Source organism: Coregonus lavaretus (genome assembly GCF_964263955.1).
Source record: "Coregonus lavaretus genome assembly, chromosome: 3".
Classification (NCBI taxonomy): Eukaryota; Metazoa; Chordata; class Actinopteri; order Salmoniformes; family Salmonidae; genus Coregonus; species Coregonus lavaretus.
Genome location: NC_139990.1, coordinates 51941690 through 51967893, shown reverse-complemented (window position 1 = coordinate 51967893; position 26204 = coordinate 51941690). Strand labels below are relative to the sequence as shown.

At 47.4% G+C, this 26204-nt stretch overlaps 1 protein-coding gene across 1 annotated transcript in view; it reads left to right on the top strand.

Annotated features, from left to right (window-relative positions):
• Window positions 1–18200, top strand: part of LOC311107872 (uncharacterized protein) — a gene marked incomplete at both ends in the record, with an annotated part of 36041 nt that extends 17841 nt beyond the window's left edge. The window contains 8 exons of the mRNA XM_084150450.1: window positions 3632–3666; window positions 6636–6671; window positions 7315–7420; window positions 8633–8857; window positions 9225–9365; window positions 16483–16802; window positions 17228–17503; window positions 17892–18200. Coding sequence (XP_084006576.1) covers window positions 3632–3666; window positions 6636–6671; window positions 7315–7420; window positions 8633–8857; window positions 9225–9365; window positions 16483–16802; window positions 17228–17503; window positions 17892–18200 — 1448 coding nt within the window. The remainder of the gene's footprint in view (window positions 1–3631; window positions 3667–6635; window positions 6672–7314; window positions 7421–8632; window positions 8858–9224; window positions 9366–16482; window positions 16803–17227; window positions 17504–17891) is intronic.
• Window positions 18201–26204: the final 8004 nt, after the last annotated feature.

Sequence of the window (26204 nt, the reverse complement as noted above, 5' to 3'; positions counted from 1 at the left end):
ATAGACAGCTATGAAAAATATAGATGAAAACTCTCTTGGTAAATAGTGTGGTCTACAGCTTATCATAAGATACTCTACCTCAGGCGAGCAAAACCTCGAGACTTCCTTAGTATTTGATTTTGTGCACCAGCTGTTGTTTACAAATATACACAGACCGCCACCCCTTGTCTTACCAGAGTCAGCCGTTCTGTCCTGCCGATGTAGCGTATAGCCTGCTAGCTGAATGTTATCATTGTCGTCGTTCAGCCACGACTCCGTGAAACATAAGATATTACAGTTTTTAATGTCCCGTTGGTAGGATAACCGTAATCTTAAATCGTCCACTTTATTTTCAAAAGATTGAACGTTGGCTAATAGGATTGATGGAAGAGGCAGTTTACTCGCTCGCCGTCGGATCCTTACAAGGCACCCCGATCTACGTCCGCGATATCTCCTTCTCTTCCTCACGCGAATGACGGGGATTTGGGCCTTGTCGGGTGTCTGTATGATATCCTTCGCGGCCGCCTCGTTGAAGAAAAAATCTTCGTCCAATACGAGGTGAGTAATCGCTGTCCTGATATCCAGAAGCTCTTTTTGGTTATAAGAGATGATGGCAGAAACATTATGTACAAAATAAATTACAAATAACGCGGAAAAACACACATAATAGTACAATTGGTTAGAGGGCTGTAAAACGGCAGCCATCTTCTTCCGAAGTAGATTTAAGGTAGTGGTCTGCTTTCAGTTTTCGGGTCATAGCCACACCCAGATTTCGAAGACGTTTAAAAGCCATCCAATCATCTGCCGAACCAGACCCTCTTGCTTTAGCCCAAATAGCATTTAGTTCCCTTATGATTTTAGTAAGTTCATCAGTAAACCAAGGGTTCTTTCCACCCTTAATCCTGAATTTTTTGAAAGGGGCATGCCTATTGCATACATCCTGGAATGCGTAGTGGAAGTAAGAAAAGTCTAATTCAACATCAGGGATTAATTATATTCTATTCCATTCAATGCTAAATACATCATTTAAAAAACCTTGAATATCAAACTGCTTCCAGTTTCTTTTCGTAATGACACGTGGAGATCGCTTAGGAATTTTAACATCTCTCACACAGGCAATAGCACAGTGATCACTAATGTCATTTGCAAAAAAATACCAGAAGCATTAAAACGATGAGGAGTATTGGTTAAGATCAAATCAATCAAAGTGGATTTCAGAGGATACCTTATACTCAACCAAGTTACACTGATGTGTGGGAGAGGAAGCAGAGTGCCGTGGCTGGGGTTGAGGAAGAGAGCTTGGGTTGGGGGAGAGAGCATGGGCTGGGGTAGAGAGCTGGGGCTGGGGGAGAGAGCTGGGATTGAGGAAGAGAGCTGGGGCTGGGGTAGAGAGCTGGAGCTGGGGTAGAGAGCTTGGGCTGGGGGAGAGAGCTTGGGCTGGGGTAGAGAGCTGGGGCTGGGGTAGAGAGCTGGGGCTGGGGTAGAGAGCTGGGGCTGGGGTAGAGAGCTGGGCTGGGTATGGGGGAGAGAGCTGGGTTGGGGATGGGGAGAGAGCTGGGTTGGGGATGGGGGAGAGCGCTGGGCTGTGTATGGGGGGAGAGAGCTGAGCTGGGTATGGGGGAGAGAGCTGGGTTGGGGATGGGGGAGAGCGCTGGGCTGGGTATGGGGGAGAGAGCTGGGGATGGGGGAGAGAGCTGGGCTGGGTATGGGGGAGAGAGCTGGGCTGGGGATGGGGAGAGAGCTGGGCTGGGGATGGGGGAGAGAGCTGGGGATGGGGGAGAGAGCTGGGCTGGGTATGGGGGAGAGAGCTGGGGATGGGGGAGAGAGCTGGCTCATTGCTCTGCTCTGGTCATGTGCTCCCTTGTTATTGCTTCAGCAGTTGCTCTCCATCAGAAAATATTATGTCTGTTGAGTAGCTGTTGTGTGGGTTTGCTTTCCTTGCATCTTGTAGCTGACAAAAAATAGCTTTAAAATCCAGTTGTTCAAGGGATATTGGCCTGATTTTAAATATATGACCTCTCAGAATAAGACGCTTATCTGATCTGATGTGTGCGTGTGTGTGTGATGCCGTATTCATATGGGATGTGTGTTTATGTGTGGGTATTAGTACATGTTTATGTGGGCATGTCTATGTGTGTTTGTGTCTTTTAGCCACACAGAGGAAACCTGGGACACGCTCTGTGCCCCATAGAGAGAAAGAGACAGAGAGATCCAGTCTGGCTGGCTGACTAACTGTGTGTCTCACACCTCAGCTGTTTCAGCCCCACAAGGTCAGCCTGGGAGACACTCAGACTGGCTGGAGGCCAGGGGGTCAAAGTTCACACTACAGGAAACACTAACAGGGTCATTATGGGGTCAGACAGATCAGTCAGCTTCAATCTCTGAAACTCTTTATTTATCCAGATGGAATAGGTGTAAATGGTGTAAGCAGGTGGAAGCAGGTGAGCCTTGTAGAGGAGTCAGGCAGCGCAGACAGACAGGAGGAGGCAACGTGTTGGAATGTCCTCTCCGTAAAGCTGACATTACTCTACCAGTGGGTCAGTGGACATCAAGTAGCTCAGTGTATTAGTGCCTCAGAGAGACAGATAACTGACTGGTTTGATTCAATACTCCAACACAGTCTACTGATACAGATACAGCATTACACACACACACCCACACACACACACACACACACACACACACACACACACACACACACACACACACACACACACACATACACACACACACACACAGAGAGACAGACAGACAGACAGACAGACAGACAGACAGACAGACAGACAGACAGACAGACAGACAGACAGACAGACAGAGACACACAGAGAAGCAAACCCCCCAGAGAGAGAGAAAGGGGGAGACAAGGCCATAGACTCTGATAAAGAGAGCGAGCGCCCAGAGACCGCTGCTGTATTTAAACTCCATTACCACCACTGTATCACTAATTAAACCTATGTTTTAATTAGGATTTGGACAGCCAGGAAAAGAGGAGGGATAATAAAATGCATTAATCCAACATAATTCTGGAAATGTACTTCAGGTTCCATCTGTCCCTTTGTCAACCCCTGGAAGGATACACAGGACCTTCTATGTATGATGTTGTTTATTAACTGTTTATTGACTCCTTATAAACCGGTTGTGTGTGTTATTGTATTTGCGGGTGCATGTTGAGTAGCAGTGTCCTGTGGTCCGTCAGTGTAGTGATGCTCTTCTCTCTAACACAGTTAGACAGTAATGATTAGCCTACTGTTTTATGACTGTTTAGTGTTACAGCCAAAGTCACACCTCATCCCCCTGACAATGTTTCTCCCTCTCTCTCTATTGGCAGTGTAAAGGAACTTACATTTACATTGCCAAAACAAATTCTAACGATTTACCTCTCATCTTCTTCTCTCTCTCTCTCTCTCTCTCTCTCTCTCTCTCTCTCTCTCTCTCTCTCTCTCTCTCTCTCTCTCTCTCTCTCTCTCTCTCTCTCTCTCTCTCTCTCTCTCTCTCTCTCTCTCTCTCTCTCTCTCTCTATCTCCTCGTTTATTCTCTCTCTCTCTCTCTCTCTCTCTCTCTCTCTCTCTCTCTCTCTCTCTCTCTCTCTCTCTCTCTCTCTCTCTCTCTCTCTCTCTCTCTCTCTCTCTCTCTCTCTCTCTCTCTCTTTTAGTGGCAGATGGAGTGCCAGTAAAGGATGGGGAACAGGTAAGCCTGACATTCAGGACTTTAACCATCACTCTTTATTCACACAGCTCAGCCACCCTGTGACTCCCAATGGCTCCAGCAGTGGGGTGCTCACTATTCCACGAATGGGGATCTTGATCCAAGATGGTGACCAACGACTAAATTAGCTCTCTACTACTGAAGCCATGAGTGCTACTGCGTCTGCTTGTAGAGTAACTAGCTAGCGCACATGTTGCTGTTGGTTTGATAACTTTCACTACACTCAAAATGGCGGCTGTAGCTGGAAGGAGGACCAACCTATGTGGTTGGCTCGTTGCTGTTGCTATGACGTCTGCTGCTTCTCTGTCACGGCTCAGTGCTGGCTCACTGTAGAGCAGTAGGAGCATCACCCACCTCTACTCCTCTCACTCCATCCCTCACTCCTCTCCTCTCAGATCCTTTCCACTCCACTTCTCCTTTCAAGTCCTCTCTTCTCTCCTCTGCTTCCTTTGAGATACTGTTTCTAAAATGATCTTCAGCACTTCTTGGATGATTTTGTGGCAGGAGAAAGAGGACCATTTAAATTTAAACTTGAGAAAAAAACGATGTATTTATCTTCCCACCGAATGTACTGTACTGTGGATCGATTATGTATTTCTCCTGACAAACTTGCGCTTCAAAATGTAATAAAAGAGAAGAGAGAGAGAGAGAGAGAGGAGAGAGACAGAGAGAGACAGACAGAGACAGAAAGAGAAGAGAGAGAGAGGAGAGAGACAGAGAGAGACAGACAGAGACAGAAAGATAAGAGAGGGAGAGGAGAGAGACAGACAGACAGAGACAGACAGAGAAGAGAGAGAGAGTGAGGAGAGAGACAGAGAGACAGACAGAGAAGAGAGAGAGAGAGAGGAGAGAGACAGAGAGAGACAGACAGAGACAGAAAGATAAGAGAGGGAGAGAGAGGAGAGAGACCGAGAGAGACAGACAGAGACAGAAAGAGAAGAGAGAGAGAGAGGAGAGAGACAGACAGAGACAGACAGAGAAGAGAGAGAGAGTGAGGAGAGAGACAGAGAGACAGACAGAGAAGAGAGAGAGAGAGAGGAGAGAGACAGAGAGAGACAGACAGAGACAGACAGAGAAGAGAGAGAGAGAGAGGAGAGAGACAGAGAGAGACAGACAGAGACAGACAGAGACAGACAGAGAAGAGAGAGAGAGGAGAGAGACAGAGAGAGACAGATGGAGACAGACAGAGATAGAAAGAGAAGAGAGAGAGAGAGGGGAGAGACAGAGAGAGACAGACAGAGACAGAAAGAGAAGAGAGAGAGAGAGAGAGGAGAGAGACAGAGAGAGACAGACAGAGACAGAAAGAGAAGAGAGAGAGAGACAGAGAGAGACAGACAGAGACAGACAGAGAAAGAAAGAGAAGAGAGAGAGAGAGGAGAGAGACAGACAGAGACAGACAGAGACAGAAAGAGAAGAGAGAGAGAGAGAGGAGAGAGACAGAGAGAGACAGACAGAGACAGACAGAGATAGAAAGAGAAGCGAGAGAGAGAGAGAGGAGAGAGACAGAGAGAGACAGACAGAGACAGACAGAGATAGAAAGAGAAGCGAGAGAGAGAGAGGAGAGAGACAGAGAGAGACAGACAGAGACAGAAAGAGAAGACAGAGATAGAGGAGAGAGACAGACAGATAGACAGACAGACAGAGACAGACAGACAGAGACAGAGCGTAACAGAGAGAGAGAACATGAGAGCTAGGTTTTCTGGAGACTGAACACATCTTTAAGGAGACATGGCACCCGTAGCGTCCAGCTGGTTCTAAGGCCCCGGCTATGGTATTGTCAGGGACAATCCAGCTGATACAGGACTCAGAGGTGGTGTGAGACACTGGTGCTTATCTAGACTGTCACCATCCCCCTTCTGATAGCCTCCTCCTCAGCCCTCTGTATGTATGTCTGTCTGTCTGTCTGTCTGTCTGCAGACACAGATCTCACCAGAGAGGACACTGACACCACTACCATCAGCCAGCTTACATCAGTCACAACACACACACACACACACACTCACACACGCACGCATGACGCACGTACACACGCACACACACACGCACGTACACACACACACCCACTGATTGCATGCACGCACGCACGCACGCACTCACACACACACACACACACACATAAAAACGTGTGCACGCATTCACACATACACACACACGCGCGCGCGCCTACACGCTTGCACACAGACACTTCTGTATCAGCCCCCCCCAACTGGCTTGGATAGTGTTCAGTGTTTGGTGTGGCAGACGTAACCAGAGGAGGAAATGAGAGGAGAGAGAGAATCATTGTCATAACATATTCACTCTGCTATACTATGGAACTGATCTGCCTTTTAAACCCTCCCTTCTCTCTGTCGCTCTGGGCTTTGTCTCCTCTCCTCCTCTCTTTCTGGTATTTGACCCTTCTCCTCCTCTATCTTTCTGGTCTTTGACTCTTCTCCTCCTCTATCTTTCTGGTCTATGACTCTTCTCCTCCTCTATCTTTCTGGTCTATGACTCTTCTCCTCCTCTATCTTTCTGGTCTTTGACTCTTCTCCTCCTCTATCTTTCTGGTCTTTGACTCTTCTCCTCCTCTATCTTTCTGGTCTATGACTCTTCTCCTCCTCTATCTTTCTGGTCTTTGACTCTTCTCCTCCTCTATCTTTCTGGTCTATGACTCTTCTCCTCCTCTATCTTTCTGGTCTTTGACTCTTCTCCTCCTCTATCTTTCTGGGAAAACCCAATATTTGTCTCTCCGCGTTCTTCTCCCTCTTTCCCTCTCCTATCCTTCTTTCTAATTCTGCATGTTGGTTCTACTACTCTACCCCTGTCACTATCACTTCTCTCCTCCTCCTCTTTGTCTCCTCCCACTTCCTCCATGCACGTGGACGTCTTTCTCTCCTTCTCTCTTGTTCCTCCTCTCTTATTCTTCCCTGCTCCTTCTTTCCCCATCCCTCTCTCCTATTTTTCTCCTTCAGCATGGATGTTCAGAATTTTCATGGGAAGGAATCAATGTAAGTGTTGTGACATCATTCCTTCATCTACCTTTATTTCTCTATCTATTTGTTTTGATTTATTTGATTTAACTCACCTTAGGTAACCTTCGTCCCCTCACTCCCCCTCCCATCTAACTCTCTCTATACTGTATCGTTAACTCTCTCTCAATGTTGTGACATCATTCCTTCATCTACCTTTATTTCTCTATCTATTTGTTTTGATTTATTTGATTTAACTCACCTTAGGTAACCTTCGTCCCCTCACTCCCCCTCCCATCTAACTCTCTCTATACTGTATCGTTAACTCTCTCTCAATGTAGTAGTGCACTGTGCACTGTAGTGACCATAACAAACAATCAACCAGTGTGAATGTGCACTATGTTCTTAATGATTGCAGATAAAAAACAACACTTCCCATAATGCACTTCAGCACAGTCAAGCAGGAAGTTGTTCCAACAACGACCATGGGAAATGTCAATTTTTTGTCAGATGATGACATTGTTGCTTTTTGACGCTGTATTAACCCAATATCTACCTAACTTCTCCTCTCACCTCACTCTGAACTCTGTGTGCTTCTCTGGCAAACATTTCTTCCTCCATCCCTTTCTCCACACTCTCTCGTCCTCCATCTCTCTATCATCCTCTTCCCTCGTTCCTCTAGCTGTCTATGGAAGACACCATGTCCATCCTGCCTCGTCTGAAGAGGAACAACTCCAATAACTACGGGATCGGTGCTCTAGCTAAGTCCTCACTGACAGGTGTGTCAGGTGTGTGTCTGTCCTGTAACTGGTAAACTGACCCCATGTCGGCTCCCGCTTGGACAGGCGCTGGAGCCAACATGGCCCCAGAGTGGGTTCCCCTGATTCACTTCCTCTCTCCATAATGATAATCCTCGTCAATGGCTGACCCCCAAGTCATTGATGGAATAACACTTAAACCTAACGACAACCCTATAGAAAAAATACACTACCCACAATACATTGTTATGTGGCTTGTTGAGTTAACAAGAGGTGAGTGGGAGGTGTAGTTGTTTGTCTGTTATGTGGTTGTGAAGCAGCGTTGAACTACTCTAGTGTCTGTGTAATGTGTCTACTGTCTCTGAGTGTAGTCTGAGTTTGTGTCTGTGTGTTACAGTGTGTATAACTGTGTAATGTGCATTGTGCACTGCGCAGTGCAGTGCAGTGCAGTTAGTAGTTTTGTACAGTTGTAAAGTGCAGTGAAGTGTATTGGAATGTAGTGAACTGCTAACTCATCATATATTGACTTGGACACATGAATTACTGAGCAAAGCCATAATGTAAACAGCAGACAGAATACAGACCGTCATGGCGGAACATGATTTCTAAAGTACAGTGTCTTCCGCAGTGTACTATATGCATCAGCTGAGGATGGCTTAACAGACACTGCAGGGGGAGTGGGGTTTTTGCTTATCCAGCGCAGGCAGCTTAGCAGAGGTGTGAAAGCTATCATATCAACAAGCCAACCTCTCATTACTCACTGCCCTCTGGCCATCTCACCCCAATTAACCTCCTCAGTCCCATGATGCACCTCTCCCAGAGCAGACATATCTGTTTCCTCCTCCCTGTCCTCCATCATCCTCCTCGGTTCCATGCGTCATCTCATCTACCTTACCAGCGTCACCTCCCTATTCAGTTAGCCATGAATCTAAAGCATGTTCATTAAGCCGTTCGTTTAACTGCTCATCCAGAGGCCCTTATCAGCACCACCCTAAATAGTGACAGGATAAGACAGGCCTAAATGTGGAATAATAACATATCTAATCTCTTTCCTTCCCCATCTCTCTCCAACCTGATGCCTGTCTCCTAACTCCCCCAAACTCCACATTCACCCCTTGTCTAAATCCCTTAATATTCCTCCAACCCTCCCTTAATCTACTTTCACCCTTCTAACCCTCCCCAATACCCGCATCAATCCCTACATCCCTCTTCATTTCTCCCCCCTCCCCCCCCCTCCCCCAGGTGTGAATCGCTCCATGAAGGACAAGGTGACCAAGCCTACGTCCATGGCCCAGGGCCGGATGGCACACATGATCGAGTGGCAGAACTGGGACATGTCTGTGGTGGGCCCGGGGGGCGTCTCCGTCCCACGCAAGTCTACGGCAGAGCAGGAGATGGAGAGACGGTTGGAGAGCGACGCCTACAGCGACCTCAGCGACGGGGAGAAGGAGGCTCGCTTCGCCGCAGGTCAGAGGGGGGAAGGGAATTTGTCACTGTGAGAGGTGACAGGAGCAATAGGAGTGGTTGATGCTGATTTATACAACCAGGGGGTTTTTCAGAGAAAACTCTCACAAAATTAAGCCTTTGGGCAAAAGGGTTCTCATGTGTTGAACCCTACATCATAACAAGACTGTTTATAGGTCAGCTAATTGGCATGGCATAACACCAGCCAAATTGGTCAACATTGGCTTAGGCATAGCAGAACCATAGATATTAAATCTGGATATTACATCTTTCTATAAATAGCCATAGATATTAAATCATTATGGCTCTGAGGGAAAGCACCAGCCAACTGAGACGTTACAATGACCGTGACTTACCCTCTGAACTCCAGGTATCCTGCAGCAGTTTGCCATCTCCCAGGCAACGCTCATGGCCTGGACCTCCATGGATGGAGAGAGCCTGAGGTCAGGGTCCAACCAGGGCAGTGTGGCCCACCTTAGCGAAGTCAACCAGGAGAGCATCACCAGCCGAGGTAAGGGACTACAAATATGGCCTCTAAACCAGCATGTATCAGCCAAGATAAGGGACTACAAATATGGCCTCTAAACCAGCATGTATCAGCCGAGATAAGGGACTACAAATATGGCCTTTAAACCAGCATGTATCAGCTGAGATAAGGGACTACAAATATGGCCTCTAAACCAGCATGTATCAGTCAAGATAAGGGACTACAAATATGGCCTCTAAACCAGCATGTATCAGCCGAGATAAGGGACTACAAATATGGCCTTTAAACCAGCATGTATCAGCCGAGATAAGGGACTACAAATATGACCTCTATACAACCATGTGTCAGTTGAGGTAAAGGACTATAAATATGGCCTCTAAATGAGCATGAGTCAGTCGAGGTAAGGGACTACCTTGACAAACTACAGTAGCACCAATCAACTAGGGCAAAAAAGTTTAAGGGATAGTTTAAGGAGCTAAATAGGATCCTGCACTGTGGAACCTTGTCTAAAATTTGCAGCCAAACACGTTTTTGCATAGGCTTGAGATCAGGCAAAGCTGGAGTGTAGTGTGTGGGCTACAATATGCGTCATTTTGCTCAGTAACAAAGGCATCTTATTCCATCTCAGCTTGGAGGGTTAACTCTGTACTCATTTCAGGTTCGCAAACACAGCCTGGGTGAATGCAAGACCAGGGATTTCAACTGTATAAATAGTACACTTGGCCATTATTATTCCACATCACTGTGTTGTCCGTTACAGTGCTCCTGTATTTCTCCTTCTCATGCAAAGAGGCGTTCAGACATGGAGACGTGTTGAAATCATAATGTGGTTTTCTCCCTGTGGTTTGTTATTGTGAGATAACAAATGGCCTCGAGACTGTGTGATGATCATTAGTTTAATCACAACTTCAGTTATTTAATTATTGTTAGTGGTAAAAACGATTTGGCTGTCGCTGGATGTATTTTTACACAGTTTTGAGTCATCATTAAATCAAATCAAATCAAATCAAATTTTATTGGTCACATGCGCCGAATACAACAGGTGCAGACATTACAGTGAAATGCTTACTTACAGCCCTTAACCAACAGTGCATTTATTTTAAACAAAAAAAGTAAGAATAAAACAACAACAAAAAAAGTTGAGAAAAAAAGAGCAGAAGTAAAATAAGTGACAGTAGGGAGGCTATATATACAGGGGGGTACCGTTGCAGAGTCAATGTGCGGGGGCACCGGCTAGTTGAGGTAGTTGAGGTAATATGTACATGTGGGTAAAGTTAAAGTGACTATGCATAAATACTTAACAGAGTAGCAGCAGCGTAAAAAGGATGGGGTGGGGGGGCAGTGCAAATAGTCCGGGTAGCCATGATTAGCTGTTCAGGAGTCTTATGGCTTGGGGGTAGAAGCTGTTGAGAAGTCTTTTGGACCTAGACTTGGCACTCCGGTACCGCTTGCCGTGCGGTAGCAGAGAGAACAGTCTATGACTAGGGTGGCTGGAGTCTTTGACAATTTTGAGGGCCTTCCTCTGACACTGCCTGGTATAGAGGTCCTGGATGGCAGGAAGCTTTGCCCCAGTGATGTACTGGGCCGTACGCACTACCCTCTGTAGTGCCTTGCGGTCGGAGGCCAAGCAGTTGCCATACCAGGCGGTGATGCAACCAGTCAGGATGCTCTCGATGGTGCAGCTGTAGAATTTTTTGAGGATCTGAGGACCCATGCCAAATCTTTTTAGTCTCCTGAGGGGGAATAGGCTTTGTCGTGCCCTCTTCACGACTGTCTTGGTGTGTTTGGACCATGATAGTTCGTTGGTGATGTGGACACCAAGGAACTTGAAGCTCTCAACCTGTTCCACTACAGCCCCGTCGATGAGAATGGGGGCGTGCTCAGTCCTCTTTTTTTTCCTGTAGTCCACAATCATCTCCTTTGTCTTGGTCACGTTGAGGGAGAGGTTGTTGTCCTGGCACCACACGGCCAGATCTCTGACCTCCTCCCTATAGGCTGTCTCATCGTTGTCGGTGATCAGGCCTACCACTGTTGTGTCGTCGGCAAACTTAATGATGGTGTTGGAGTCGTGCCTGGCCATGCAGTCATGGGTGAACAGAGAGTACAGGAGGGGACTGAGCACGCACCCCTGTGGGGCCCCCGTGTTGAGGATCAGTGTGGCAGATGTGTTGTTACCTACCCTTACCACCTGGGGGCGGCCCGTCAGGAAGTCCAGGATCCAGTTGCAGAGGGAGGTGTTTAGTCCCAGGATCCTTAGCTTAGTGATGAGCTTAGAGGGCACTATGGTGTTGAATGCTGAGCTGTAGTCAATGAATAGCATTCTCACGTAGGTGTTCCTCTTGTCCAGGTGGGAAAGGGCAGTGTGGAGTGCGATAGAGATTGCATCATCTGTGGATCTGTTGGGGCGGTATGCAAATTGGAGTGGGTCTAGGGTTTCTGGGATTATGCTGTTGATGTGAGCCATGACCAGTCTTTCAAAGCACCTCATGGCTACAGACGTCAGTGCTACGGGTCGGTAGTCATTTAGGCAGGTTATCTTAGAGTTCTTGGGCACGGGGACTATGGTGGTCTGCTTGAAACATGTTGGTATTACAGACTCAGTCAGGGACATGTTGAAAATGTCAGTGAAGACACTTGCCAGTTGGTCAGCACATGCTCGGAGTACACGTCCTGGTAATCCGTCTGGCCCTGCGGCCTTGTGAATGTTGACCTGCTTAAAAGTCTTACTCACATCGGCTACGGAGAGCGTGATCACATAGTCATCCGGAACAGCTGGTGCTCTCATGCATGCTTCAGTGTTGCTTGCCTCGAAGCGAGCATAGAAGTGGTTTAGCTCGTCTGGTAGGCTTGTGTCACTGGGCAGCTCGCGGCTGTGCTTCCCTTTGTAGTCTGTAATAGTTTTCAAGCCCTGCCACATCCGACGAGCGTCAGAGCCAGTGTAGTATGATTCAATCTTAGACCTGTATTGACTCTTTGCCTGTTTGATGGTTCGTCGGAGGTCATAGCGGGATTTCTTATAAGCGTCCGGGTTAGAGTCCCGTTCCTTGAAAGCGGCAGCTCTACCCTTTAGCTCAGTGCGGATGTTTCCTGTAATCCATGGCTTCTGGTTGGGGTATGTACGTACGGTCACTGTGGGGACGACATCATCGATGCACTTATTGATGAAGCCAGTGACTGATGTGGTGTACTCCTCAATGCTGTCTGAAGAATCCCTGAACATGTTCCAGTCTGTGCTAGCAAAACAGTCCTGTAGCTTAGCATCTGCGTCATCTGACCACTTTTTTATTAACCGAATCACTGGTGCTTCCTGCTTCAGTTTTTGCTTATAAGCAGGAATCAGGAGGATAGAGTTATGGTCAGATTTGCCAAATGGAGGGCGAGGGAGAGCTTTGTATGCGTCTCTGTGTGTGGAGTAAAGGTGGTCTAGAGTTTTTTTCCCTCTGGTTGCACATTTAACATGCTGGTAGAAATTAGGTAGAACGGATTTAAGTTTCCCTGCATTAAAGTCCCCGGCCACTAGGAGCGCTGCATCTGGATGAGCGTTTTCCTGTTGATTAATGGCCTTGTACAACTCATTCAGTGCAATCTTAATGCCAGCATTGGTTTGTGGTGGTAAATAGACAGCTATGAAAAATATAGATGAAAACTCTCTTGGTAAATAGTGTGGTCTACAGCTTATCATAAGATACTCTACCTCAGGCAAGCAAAACCTCGAGACTTCCTTAGTATTTGATTTTGTGCACCAGCTGTTGTTTACAAATATACACAGACCGCCACCCCTTGTCTTACCAGAGTCAGCCGTTCTGTCCTGCCGATGTAGCGTATAGCCTGCTAGCTGAATGTTATCATTGTTGTCGTTCAGCCACGACTCAGTGAAACATAAGATATTACAGTTTTTAATGTCCCGTTGGTAGGATAACCGTAATCTTAAATCGTCCATTTTATTCTCAAAAGATTGAACGTTGGCTAATAGGATTGATGGAAGAGGCAGTTTACTCGCTCGCCGTCGGATCCTTACAAGGCATCCGGATCTGCGTCCGCGATATCTCCGTCTCTTCCTCACGCGAATGACGGGGATTTGGGCCTTGTCGGGTGTCTGTATGATATCCTTCGCGGCCGCCTCGTTGAAGAAAAAATCTTCGTCCAATGTGAGGTGAGTAATTGCTGTCCTGATATCCAGAAGCTCTTTTTGTTTATAAGAGACGATGGCAGAAACATTATGTACAAAATAAATTACAAATAACGCGGAAAAACACACATAATAGTACAATTGGTTAGAGGGTTGGTTAGAGGGCTGTAAAACGGCAGCCATCTTCTCCGGCGCTGTTCTATAAAACGTCTATTAAAGTGATGTAATGTAAGGTTGCCGGCATGATGCTCGCTGACTCTTAGCACCAACATATCAACTCAGCACACCTTGAAGCGCTTTTGGCAGATTCAGCTATCTGAAACTTGTTAGGACAATGTCCCAAAGACGTGTCTACGAATAAGTGTTATTTACCTAATTATTTTGTGTTTGACAGCCTTTTTATATATAACGGCGAGCCATAGCATTGGCAACACACAAACTGATTGTCACGATCATTGACTGAAGACACGGACCAAGGCGCAGCGTGATAAGCGTACATACTTTTATTTAACGTACTTAACGACAAAAACAACAAACAAACGATACGTGAAGTCCTGAGGTTATAACACAACAAACCTTTACGGATCAAGATCCCACAAACTAACTGGTGCCAACAGGCTGCCTAAGTATGGTCCCCAATCAGAGACAACGAGCTACAGCTGCCTCTGATTGGGAACCACCCTGGCCAACATAGAACTAAACGATCTAGAACAAAAACATAGAAAACTAAACATAGAAAATCCACACCCTGGCTCAACATTTAAGAGTCCCGAGAGCCAGGGCGTGACAGTACCCCCCCCCAAGACACAAGAGGGTAGGGGCCGGGTGGGCATTCCGCCTCAGAGGCGGATCCGGCTCCGGGCGTGACCACCACCTTTTCTCCACCTCTCCGTTGCGCCCCTGGTCTGGTCTGGCCCCGCTGACTGGAGCTGGACCCGACGACGGTGGACCAAACCTTACCGGCTCCGGACTGGAGCCGCTGGTCGGAGCTGGACTGGACACCGGTGGAGCGGATTGCTCTGGCTCCGGAGTGGATCCGCTGACTGGAGTTGGACCGGACCCCGGTGGAGCGGATTGCTCTGACTCCGGAGTGGAGCAGCTAACCGGTGCACCAGGCACCGGTGGAACAGGCACGGGCCGTGCCGGACTGGACACACGCACCACTGGCTTGGTGCGGGGAGCAGGAACGGGCCGGGCCGGACCGGGCTGACGACGCGCACCACTGGCTTGGTGCGGGGAGCAGGAACGGGCCGGACCGGGCTGACGACACGCACCACTGGCTTGGTGCGGGGAGCAGGAACAGGCCGGACCGGGCTGGCGACGCGCACCACTGGCTTGGTGCGGGGAGCAGGAACAGGCCGGACCGGGCTGGCGACGCGCACCACTGGCTTGGTGCGAGGGACAGGAACAGGCCGGGCTGGACTGGGAACACGCACCACTGGCTTGGTGCGGGGAGCAGGAACAGGCCGGGCTGGACTGGGAACACGCACCACTGGCTTGGTGCGGGGAGCCGGAACGGGCCGGGCCGGACTGTGGAGGCGGACTGGAGGTCTGGAGCGGAGAGCTGACACAACCCGTCCTGGCTGAATGCCTATTTCCACACAATATGTGTGAGGCATCAGCACATGACGTACAGGGCTGTGCACTCGTACTGGCGCTACAGCACGTGGCACTGGCGCAGGACATACGGGACCGAGGAGGCGTACTGGAGGCCACGAGCGTTGAGCCGGCACACCCCGTCCTGGCTGCATGCCCATCTTAGCACGACACGTGCGTGGTGCTAGCACCGGACGTACAGGACTCCTGCCCAGTCTCACGCTTCCTAGCCTGAGTACGGGGAGTTGGCTCTGCTCTAACTCTAGGCTCCGCCAACCACCCTTTTAGCCCCCCCAAAATGTTTTCTTGGGGCTGTCTATCGGGCTTCCTCCTCGGCCGGTACCCTCTGCGTTGCCGCTGCTCCTCTCTGTAGTGCGCCTCCACAGTCTCCTCCCAAGGACGGCGATCCATTCCGGCCTGAATCTCTTCCCAAGTCCAGGATCCCTTCCCGTCCAGGATCTCCTCCCAAGTCCAGGCTGTCTGTACCTGGACACGCTGCTTGGTCCTCTTTAGGTGGGATCTTCTGTCACGATCGTTACAGGAAGACTCGTGGAACCAAGGCGCAGCGTGATAAGCGTACATAATTTTATTTAACGTACTTAACGACAAAAACAACAAACAAACGATACGTGAAGTCCTGAGGTTATAACACAACAAACCTTTACGGATCAAGATCCCACAAACTAACTGGTGCCAACAGGCTGCCTAAGTATGGTCCCCAATCAGAGACAACGAGCTACAGCTGCCTCTGATTTGGAACCACCCTGGCCAACATAGAACTAAACGATCTAGAACAAAAACATAGAAAACTAAACATAGAAAATCCACACCCTGGCTCAACATTTAAGAGTCCCCAGAGCCAGGGCGTGACACTGATATATTCCCCCATTTATTTTCCTCCTTCGCACAAAATGGCCGCAATACCTCAAAAGTTTTAATGTTGTTATCAGTCAGTGGGGGATATTAGTCGCCTTGTTCATCCGTTAAAAAAAACTGATTGGAATTTGAGATGGCAAAAACTACCACGACTCACCCTTATTCATATCAGCCATGTTATTGGCTGAATTATAGGTCATTTTAATGCAGGGCAGACAGACTCCCCAATGGCTATACAGTCATAATGCTGATGTATTAGCCTACTCGGTGTAGCTACACTTGGGGTCTGTCTGGGGATCGCTCAAGTAAAGTCATTAGCTCAAGGATACATTTGGGTCTGAGAGGGTTGGGGTGTCCCTCAGGGATATCACATGATTCCTCTCGAGGTTTCCTCTTTCTGAAAAAAGGCTGATGTCAGAATTGTAATTTTTTTTGCAGTTTGATGTCCATGAGGTCCAATGTAGTGCATCCGTCAAGGACAACCAACCGCTTATCCCACCTCTTCACTCTTCTATTTTCTCATTCTTTTTATCCTCTCAGACCAGATATTGCACCACTCTTCTGCAGACATGTGGCCCAACACCTATGTCGCCCAGGGCCTCTACTGCCTCTCCTCCTCCGACGCCTGGGAGCCAATCAGCAACGAGCCCTCCGGAGTGGCCTCTCCTGCTGCTGGCTCCTACGTGATGCAGCAGGGCGGGACTTCCTGTGATGGGTATGATGGGAACGTGTTGCAGCAGCAGCAGCAGCAACAGCAGCAGCAGTTCAACCTACAGCAGCAGAGTCAGCTCCAGCAGCTGCAGCAGCTGCAACAGATACAGCACTACCAGCAACAGCAGCTCCTGTATCAGCAACAACAGGTGAGGAAAAACAACGGTCTAATATGAGAGGAAAGCAATAACAATCAATTTCCATAGATAGGCAATATTCATTCATGGCGTAGTCAGGCGTCTGATATTTAGATTTTTAATGGGGTTTTCTCCTTTTTCTCTGGGGTATTTTGATCGAGAAAAGAATACTGAATTCGGCCTTTGATATGGTAATGTCGTCAGAGATTCAGCACTACATTATTGTATCTCCCTTCTTAGTACAACACAATTACCCTGTCCCTTTCAATCCAACATTATGCTTAAAGGAAGAAACATCCCTTAACCACAGATTTAGGATCATATTTCCAGAGTCTTTACCATTAGGCGGGATAAACAAATATCTGATCCTGTATCAGTGGTTAGAGGGAACCTTTACCTACATACGGCTCCTCATTGTCTCGTCCTTCTCTCCACAGTCTCTGGAGCAAAGGCTGCACAGCGCCAACCACTCGTTGCAAGCCACACCCAACAGCACCATCCACAGCCTGGCCCCTGCCACCCACGCCCCATTGGTGGACCTGTGGGGGGCGGGGCAGACGGAGTCCTATCACGCGGATATTGGAGGGTACAACATAGGCGTGGCAGCGGTGGTGGAGGCGGCTCTGAGTGTTCCGTCTGGGGACGAGGGGGCGGGGACAGAACACTCCCCTCTGCTGGAGCAGCAGGAGGAGGAGGAGGAGGAGGAGCTGAAGGTGAGGTCATATCAGGTCACAGGGTCATCAGGGCCCAGTTTTTCAAAAATGATCTATCTGGAATTTGCCTATCGGATAGAATTAAATGCATAGAAATAAAATCAATAGAATGGGAGTCCCCATTCAAAACAATGATTTGTCCATTCTATTAATTATATTTCTATGCATTTAATCCTATCCGATAGGCGTAATCCAGATAGATCATTTTTGAAAACTGGGCCCTGAGTTCATATCAGTGCAGAGATGTACATCCTTGATGCTTTAATATATGACAGGGAGACATTTCTATCTGAACTCATTAATAAACCCATGCTTTCTCCTCTCTGTGGTTAGAGAATCATGCAGTATCTGTTATACTCTAAACATTTCTATCTGAATGCTCTGTAAGTGTCACCCCCTGACCAAGCCCCCTGCTCTGTCCCCTGAACAGGACGAGGAGGTGACACTGTGCATGGAGCCGGAGTCTGCCACTCTAACCCAGCCCACACAGCGAGACGAAGCCATCGCCTCCGGGGGCAGTAGTCCGGGTCAACGTAGTCCGGGGCGCAGTAGTCCAGGGCGCAGTAGTCCGGGGCAACCACCAGCACAGCAAATCACAGATCGGAAGGCCTCTGATGTCAGCTGTGGAGGCATCCAGATGCTGGAGGAGAAGGATGAGAAGCAGGGGTCCGCTGTTGCTGCCATGGCAACCAACTGATTGACAGATCGTCCTGAGAGACGTGACAGGCGTCAGGAATGACTGATCCTAATAATGAAATATTTATCAATAAATCTGTTCCTTTTCAGGTATCAAACACATTTCTGATGGGATATAAACTCTTGTGACCACTGAAGAGGAGGAAGATTTGGAAACGGACTCATACAGTGACAACAGCTGGTCCAACGGATAACCTTTTTTTGGAAGCATTACATCCCCGAGAGAAGGAGGAGGGGGGAGGGAGGGAGGGAAAAGAGGTATGAGGGGATAATCAAAAGAGGAGGAGCAGCTGAGATACAGACATCAGGGAAAGAAAACCGAGGAGGAGGAAATTGAAACATGCATGCTTTTTAAACAAACAACTTGATCCGGTCCAGTGTCAAATATGATAATGATAATAACATCTATAGTTATAAAACATATAATGACCACAATGATTTTCTAACAAAGCAAAAAATCATGACAACACAAAAATCTATGTATAAGTGAATGATAAAATAATATATATCAAAATCACGGATTTTACAACAATATCTCTCCATGGAAGAGCTACTCTGTTTACAGCTTACACTCAACACATCAAATATAATATTTTCAACCCCATAACTTGAAGAACAGCAACACTCACATGGTATACCCTCTCCTCTTATGTCGTTCACATCTGGCATCCACAACACTTATAGAACTAACTGCACGAATACAGAACAACTTTAGTAGGTTGGGTTCATCATAACCCCCTTAAAATTACACCTATTCGATTATCCCCAAAAACCAATTAAATCCAAATTGGGTCTCTGCAACCTAACCACTGCAGTGAAATCTACTTTAACCCTCCTAACACAGTTAGAAAGACACAACGTTACTATGTTGCTGTGTTCTCCAGATGTCCAAGGCACATAAAGGCTGCAGGCCTCACCTGTCAGCTGCACACACAGCACTGCACAGTTCAAGGATTGTACTGTACAGTAAGATAGTGTGCTTCCTAGTTTGTCTTTCCGTATGTTTCTTCAGAGTAGTATGGACTACCTGTCCTATATTGAACTGTATAGACTTTGCACTGAACCTAGGACACTGGGCTGGTGCTGGGCCAGAGAGGGCTAAGGGCATGGTGCTCCTGGTAGTCTGCTTGACCGTGCATCTTGACTGACAGGTCCGTGTCATGGAGTGAATGGTGAAGAGACAGAGCTGTAGTAGTGAATCTCTTTGCACTGATGCAATCCAACAGATCAGAGACTGCCTTTGGACTCTGTCACACGTCAATGTCCTTGATTACTGTTCAGAAAGAGCTCTTAGCATCACCAAGAACCAAAACAAAACCACTAGACGAAATGGATTCTGAGCTGTTGTTCCATGTTCCAAACTAGAGATGGCTGGAGAAAGAGAGAGTGCTTTGGAGTGTTTTAGTACCAACAGTGTCACGGTCGTCTAAGAGCGAAGGAGACCAAGGCGCAGCGTGTGCAAGAAACATGACTTTATTAATTAAAGTTTCGAACTACAAACAAAAGACGACTCATGAAGTCCACGGTACACCGACCGAAACGGAACAAAAACCCACAACACCCAAAGGAAAACATACAGATAAATATGGCTCCCAATCAGAGATAACGAGCCGACAGCTGACACTCGTTACCTCCGATTGGGAGTCACATGACTACACAAGAACTAACCAAAACCACACACACCCAAATGAACACACCCTATTCCCAACCTAACCAAAACAAACCCCAACAACACGAATACACCCTGGCTCAAATACAAGTCCCGGAGCCAGAGTGTGACAGTACCCCCCCCTAAAGGCGCGGACTGCGACCGCGCCTCAACTAGGGCTAACCAAGGGAGGGCTGGGTGGGCATACCTCTTCGGCGGTGGTTCTGGCTCTGGTCGTGGTCCCCACCCCACCATAGTCACTACCCGCTTCCGTAGCCTCCTCCAACTGACCACCCTCCAACTTAACCCCATCGGATTAAGGGGCAGCACCGGACTAAGAGGCAGCACCGGACTAAGGGGCAGCACCGGACTAAGGGGCAGCACCAGGATAAGGGGCAGCACCAGACTAAGGGGCAGCACCGGACTAAGGGGCAGCACCGGACTGAATGGCGGATCCTGGCTGGCTGGCTCTGGCGGATCCTGGCTGGCTGGCGGACCCCGGCTGGACGGCTCTGGCGGATCCTGGCTGGACGGCTCATGGCTGGCTGACGGATCTGGCTGCTCATGGCTGGCTGACGGATCTGGCTGCTCATGGCTGGCTGACGGATCTGGCTGCTCATGGCTGGCTGACGGATCTGGCTGCTCATGGCAGGCTGACGGATCTGGCTGCTCATGGCTGGCTGACGGATCTGGCTGCTCATGGCTGGCTGACGGATCTGGCTGCTCATGGCAGGCTGACGGATCTGGCTGCTCATGGCTGGCTGACGAATCTGGCTGCTCATGGCAGGCTGACGGATCTGGCTGATCCTGTCTGGCGGAAGGCTCTGGCTGATCCTGTCTGGCGGAAGGCTCTGGCTGATCCTGTCTGGCGGAAGGCTCTGGCTGATCCTGTCTGGCGGAAGGCTCTGGCTGATCCTGTCTGGCGGAAGGCTCTGGCTGATCCTGTCTGGCGGAAGGCTCTGGCTGATCCTGTCTGGCGGAAGGCTCTAGCGGCTCCTGTCTGGCGGAAGGCTTTAGCGGCTCCGGTCTGGCGGACGGCTCTGAAGGCTCATGGCAGACGGGCGGCTTTGCAGGCTCAGTACAGACGGGCAGTTCATGCAGCGCTTGGCAGACGGACAGTTCAGACGGCGTTGGGCAGACAGGCAGTTCAGGCGCCGTTGGGCAGACGGGCAGTTCAAGCGCCGTTGGGCAGACGGGCAGTTCAGGCGCCGTTGGGCAGACGGGCAGTTCAGGCGCCGTTGGGCAGACGGCAGACTCTGGCCGGCCGAGACGCACTATAGGCCTGGTGCGTGGTGCCGGAACTGGTGGTCCCGGGCTGAGGACACGCATCTCAGGGCTAGTGCGGGGAGCAGCAACAGGACGCACAGGACTCTGGGGACACACAGGAGGCTTGGTGCGTGGTGTAGGCACTGGTGGTACTGGGCTGGAGCGGGGAGGTGGCGCCGGAAATACCGGACCGTGCAGGCTTACTGGCTCCCTTGAGCACTGAGCCTGCCCAACCTTACCCGGTTGTATGCTCCCCGTCGCCCGACCAGTACGGGAAGGAGGAATAACCCGCACCGGGCTATGTAGGCGAACCGGGGACACCATGCGTAAGGCTGGTGCCATGTAAGCCGGCCCGAGGAGACGCACTGGTGGCCTGATGCGTTGGGCCGGCTTCATGACATCCGGCTCAACGCTCCATCTAGCCCGGCCGATACGTGGAGCTGGAATGTACCGAACCGGGCTATGCACGCGTACAGGAGACACCATGCGCTCTACTGCGTAACACGGTGTCTGCCCGTACTCTCGCTCTCCACGGTAAGTACAGGGAGTAGGCGCAGGTCTCCTACCTGACTTCGCCACACTCCCTTTAAGGCCCCCCCCAAGAAATTTTTGGCTAGTGCTCACGGGTGTCACACTCTGGCTCCGGGACTTGTATTTGAGCCAGGGTGTATTCGTGTTGTTGGGGTTTGTTTTGGTTAGGTTGGGAATAGGGTGTGTTCATTTGGGTGTGTGTGGTTTTGGTTAGTTCTTGTGTAGTCATGTGACTCCCAATCGGAGGTAACGAGTGTCAGCTGTCGGCTCGTTATCTCTGATTGGGAGCCATATTTATCTGTATGTTTTCCTTTGGGTGTTGTGGGTTTTTGTTCCGTTTCGGTCGGTGTACCGTGGACTTCATGAGTCGTCTTTTGTTTGTAGTTCGAAACTTTAATTAATAAAGTCATGTTTCTTGCACACGCTGCGCCTTGGTCTCCTTCGCTCTTAGACGACCGTGACAAACAGAAACAGAATTTAGATTGAGATGTGATTTGTTTTAACTCAGATTGTTGTTTTGATGTCAGCTCTTGGGGACAATACCAAGCTTTTCTTTGTGGAGAAAAGATGAGAAAATGTTTCTCTCAAAGGTGTAATTTAGAGCTGTTTGAATTGGGTACTGATTCTTAAAAGAGCAAAAACACATCTTCAAAATTGTAACTAATTACTGTGGAGCCAAACACAGGTCTCCTAAATGGCTTGTGGCCACTACTGTCGTACAGATGTAAATACTAATGAGAGAGTATATGAACCACCTCTCTCACAGCCACGACTGCAACAGTTTCTTTATTTTTCTACAAGTCTCAGTCCCAGCTCTTTCTTTTGGGAATCTTTGTGAGCTCCCAAATGAAGCTTATTGCGTTTAGATTTGTTTCTATCACCACACAAGTAAAAGGAAAAGGATAGTGGAATATCAACATTGTAAATCAATTATTAATTAATTATATTAATATTAATATAAATAGTGTGATCATTGAAATATTGGATATCAGAATATTGTTGTAAAATAATGCAAAGGACCTAATTTGACTGGGTCCAAGGAGAACATTGAAGTCAAACAGGCAATAGAACTGAATACTAGAACCAAACACTAGAACCAAACAGAACCGGTATCTTCCTACTCATGGTGACTACAGTGATGGAGCAAAACTCTACATGAGCCGAGTGTGATGTTTGAGTTAGCGTGTGTATTTCCCGAAGAGGAATGTGTGCATCCCAATGGAAGAATGGTAGTGAAGTTCGGAGACATGATAGAATAGTGGAATTTGCTTTGGAGATACTGGTCTGGAATATCTGTGCATGCATCACTAATAAAAACATAAACAATCACGATTATTATTATTATTATTATTATTATTATTTGACAGAGAACAACCTTCTCCTTTCACTCTGATGATTGTGTGAAATTTTTTTTAAGATAAAAAGGTTTATTGACTTGAATTAATTAATTTATTGATCGATTATTTTTGCAATGTTGGGACAATTTTTATTTTTCTACTGAACTATTGACACCCCCTCCAGTATAAGATAGAATATGTGTGGTTGATGTAAAGCAGTTTCGTGTTGGTTGGGGCTCTTTCTGATTGGGCAAACAGACAGTGATAATAATACCCTAGTGCAGGGGTTGAAACTTCTGGGCGGCTACATTGTGTTTGTGTGCAGGGTGTTCTTCCAGCCCAGCACTAATACAATCTTCAATGGCCACAATTAATTGTAATCAGTTGTGTTAAAGCTGGGCTGGAACAAAAACCTGCACACACTGACTGCATCCCTCCAGGACAAGGGTTAGGGTTTAGGTTACCCACCTCTTCCCTGAAGCTGCCCATCACAAAGCACACAATGATGGCATTTACATAGTCATAACCAGTCATGAAGATTCATGTCACTGCTGCCAAGATCACCCAGGCAATGACAACACAATCTCAACCATACAACTTCCTTCAGGCTACTAGTCATAAGTGTCCATCAGCTGTCATGAACATGTATGACATGTGTCTGCAAGACAATATGTATATTGGTGTTAGAACTAACCAGGGGTAGGAGTCTGTCCTGACCACGTGACCTGACCAGGAGAGACCCAGCGTCCCTACTTATAACAGATTGTTCTGGTGAGCTGCTACCTTGTGGTGTATTTGAGTTTGTGTTATACATTAGCCTTCACCTGTCTGTCTCAGACTGGCTCTGAGAGCTACAACCTTAAGGATGTCTTTACCCAATCACTCTTATTCATTTATTTATTTAATGATTATTTGGGGGGAGGAATAACATGACAGCCTGAACATAGTTTATTATTTTAAGTCTTTTTGAAGCAGTATTGTTCTGTGTGTTGTCCTTGGGCTTTCTGTAGTGATATACCTTTGACCCCAGAGAGATTGTTCTGATTAATTGAAAACACAAACATGGACGCAGAGAATGATACTACTTCAACGAAGATGTTTTATTGATCTTTTGACGATTAAGAACTTAATGAATGAATAAACTAATAACAAGAAGCCAAATGTATTTCCTTGGATGTTCCTGTTTATTGATTGTCTCTGTTGATTGATTGACTGATTGATTTCCAGTTGATTTCTCATTATGTATGATTCTACTGCCATCTTTCAATACATAACTTGTCTGGAGGCAGTCTTTTGCCTTTCTACACCTCTCTCTCTCTCTTTGTACCTGTTCTGTATATTTGTGTCTCTGTCCGTCCGAGTCTGTCTGTCCATGTAGTTGTCTGTTTTCTAGTTGGAATAATCACTGCCTGAAAACATTGCTTAAAAAATCTGACAGATTGACCAAAGGTGGATTTGAGGCAAACAGACATTTCAACAAAATGATGTGGTCAGTTGGAACTGTGTGGGACAGAACCCTGAGGTAAATACACTTGTATACAATTGGCTTGATTGAATGTTTTAATTTGAGATGATCAATGTAAACTGGCAACACCAGTGTATTAAAGCCCATACCTATGCATGCTTATGGGAAGGTTGTGACGGGATGGGTCTTCCACGTGATCTCCCCTCCCTTCCTCCTCGGCCGTAAACCTCTTTCTTTCTCTCTTCCTCCCACTCTCTCTTTTCCCCACACGAGCGATCACCCTCTTCCATCCCCTTCTCCTCTACTCCTCTCTCTTTCTTCTCCCCCCTCCTCCCCCTCTCTCCAAATAAAAATAAATACAGTGGAGAAACAGCAAATAAACACACAAAGAGAATCCTGATGTGTACGTGTGTGGACGTCTTTGAGAACAGACATCGTTTTTTATGTTGTGAGGATGAGGAACAAAAGCGTGTTTTTCTTTATGGTCAGTGAACACGGAGATGTAAAGCCTGCTGGGTCTTTGTGACGCAGTTTTTCTATCATGTTTCCATTCCCTCCCTATCAACCCCAAACACATATTCTAGGTGTCTTTCATCCTGAATACATGACAATGCATCCATCCTTCCTGCCTTCCATCATATATGGTAGTGTAGATAACTTGCTGATAGACATCAGGGATTCATTAAAGGAAAGACGGATAGATTTTTGAAATACTCATATAGGGCCCCAGCCTGGTAGACAGTTCTGTTTCTTGTTCAGCCAACTTCTTTGTCAAAAGCCATACCAAACATGACAATCACAGAAACAGCAGAAACCGTCCTGCAGGGGACTGGCAACTATGGTTGAAGTCTACAGTTAAACTCCCTGTCTGTCTGCCGTTGTCAGCCATTATGATGTCAGGAGAATGTTAACGTCAAACAAATTCCCAGAGACATGTTTCTTCTGGCTCCTCTCTGCTATTTACACAGGAACCTCTGTGTGTGTGTGTGTGGCGGAGACTAAAATACACTGTTGACCTTCTCATCTGGAATTGTTTATACGTCCACAGCCTTTTTAAAGACAAACTTTACGAGACTGGAGGGAACAGTCCATCTCTGGTATTATGCTGGAAATGATTATTGCCGTGCTCCGTTGTTGCTTATTTTAGAAAAAGTCCAATGAAATGTTACTGAAAACATTTAAATATTTATTGTATTCCATAAGAATAGTAGATAGGCATCGGTATGAACAATTTCAATATTTACTTTACAGTGGTTACAGTAATAATCTTAAACCTGTATATTCATTAATCAGTTAACGTTCAATCGCTCTGATCAAATATACAGTATTCAGACCTCTTGACTTTTTCCACATTTTGTTAAGTTACAGCCTTATTCTAAAATTGATTAAATTAAATAAAAATCCTCAGCAATCTACACACAATACCCCATATTGACAAAGCGAAAACAGGTTTTTAGAAATGTTTGCAAATCTATTAAAAATAATAAACTGAAATACCTTATTTACATAAGTATTTAGACCCTTTGCTATGAGACTCGAAATTGAGCTCAGGTGCATCCTGTTTCCATTGATCATCCTTGAGATGTTTCTACAACTTGATTGGAGTCCACCTGTGTTAAATTAAATTGATTGGGCATGATTTGGAAAGGCACACACCTGTCTATATAAGGTCCCACAGGTGACGGTGCATGTCAGAGCAAAAACCAAGCCATGAGATCGAAGGAATTGTCCGTAGAGCTCCGAGACAGAACCTTCCAA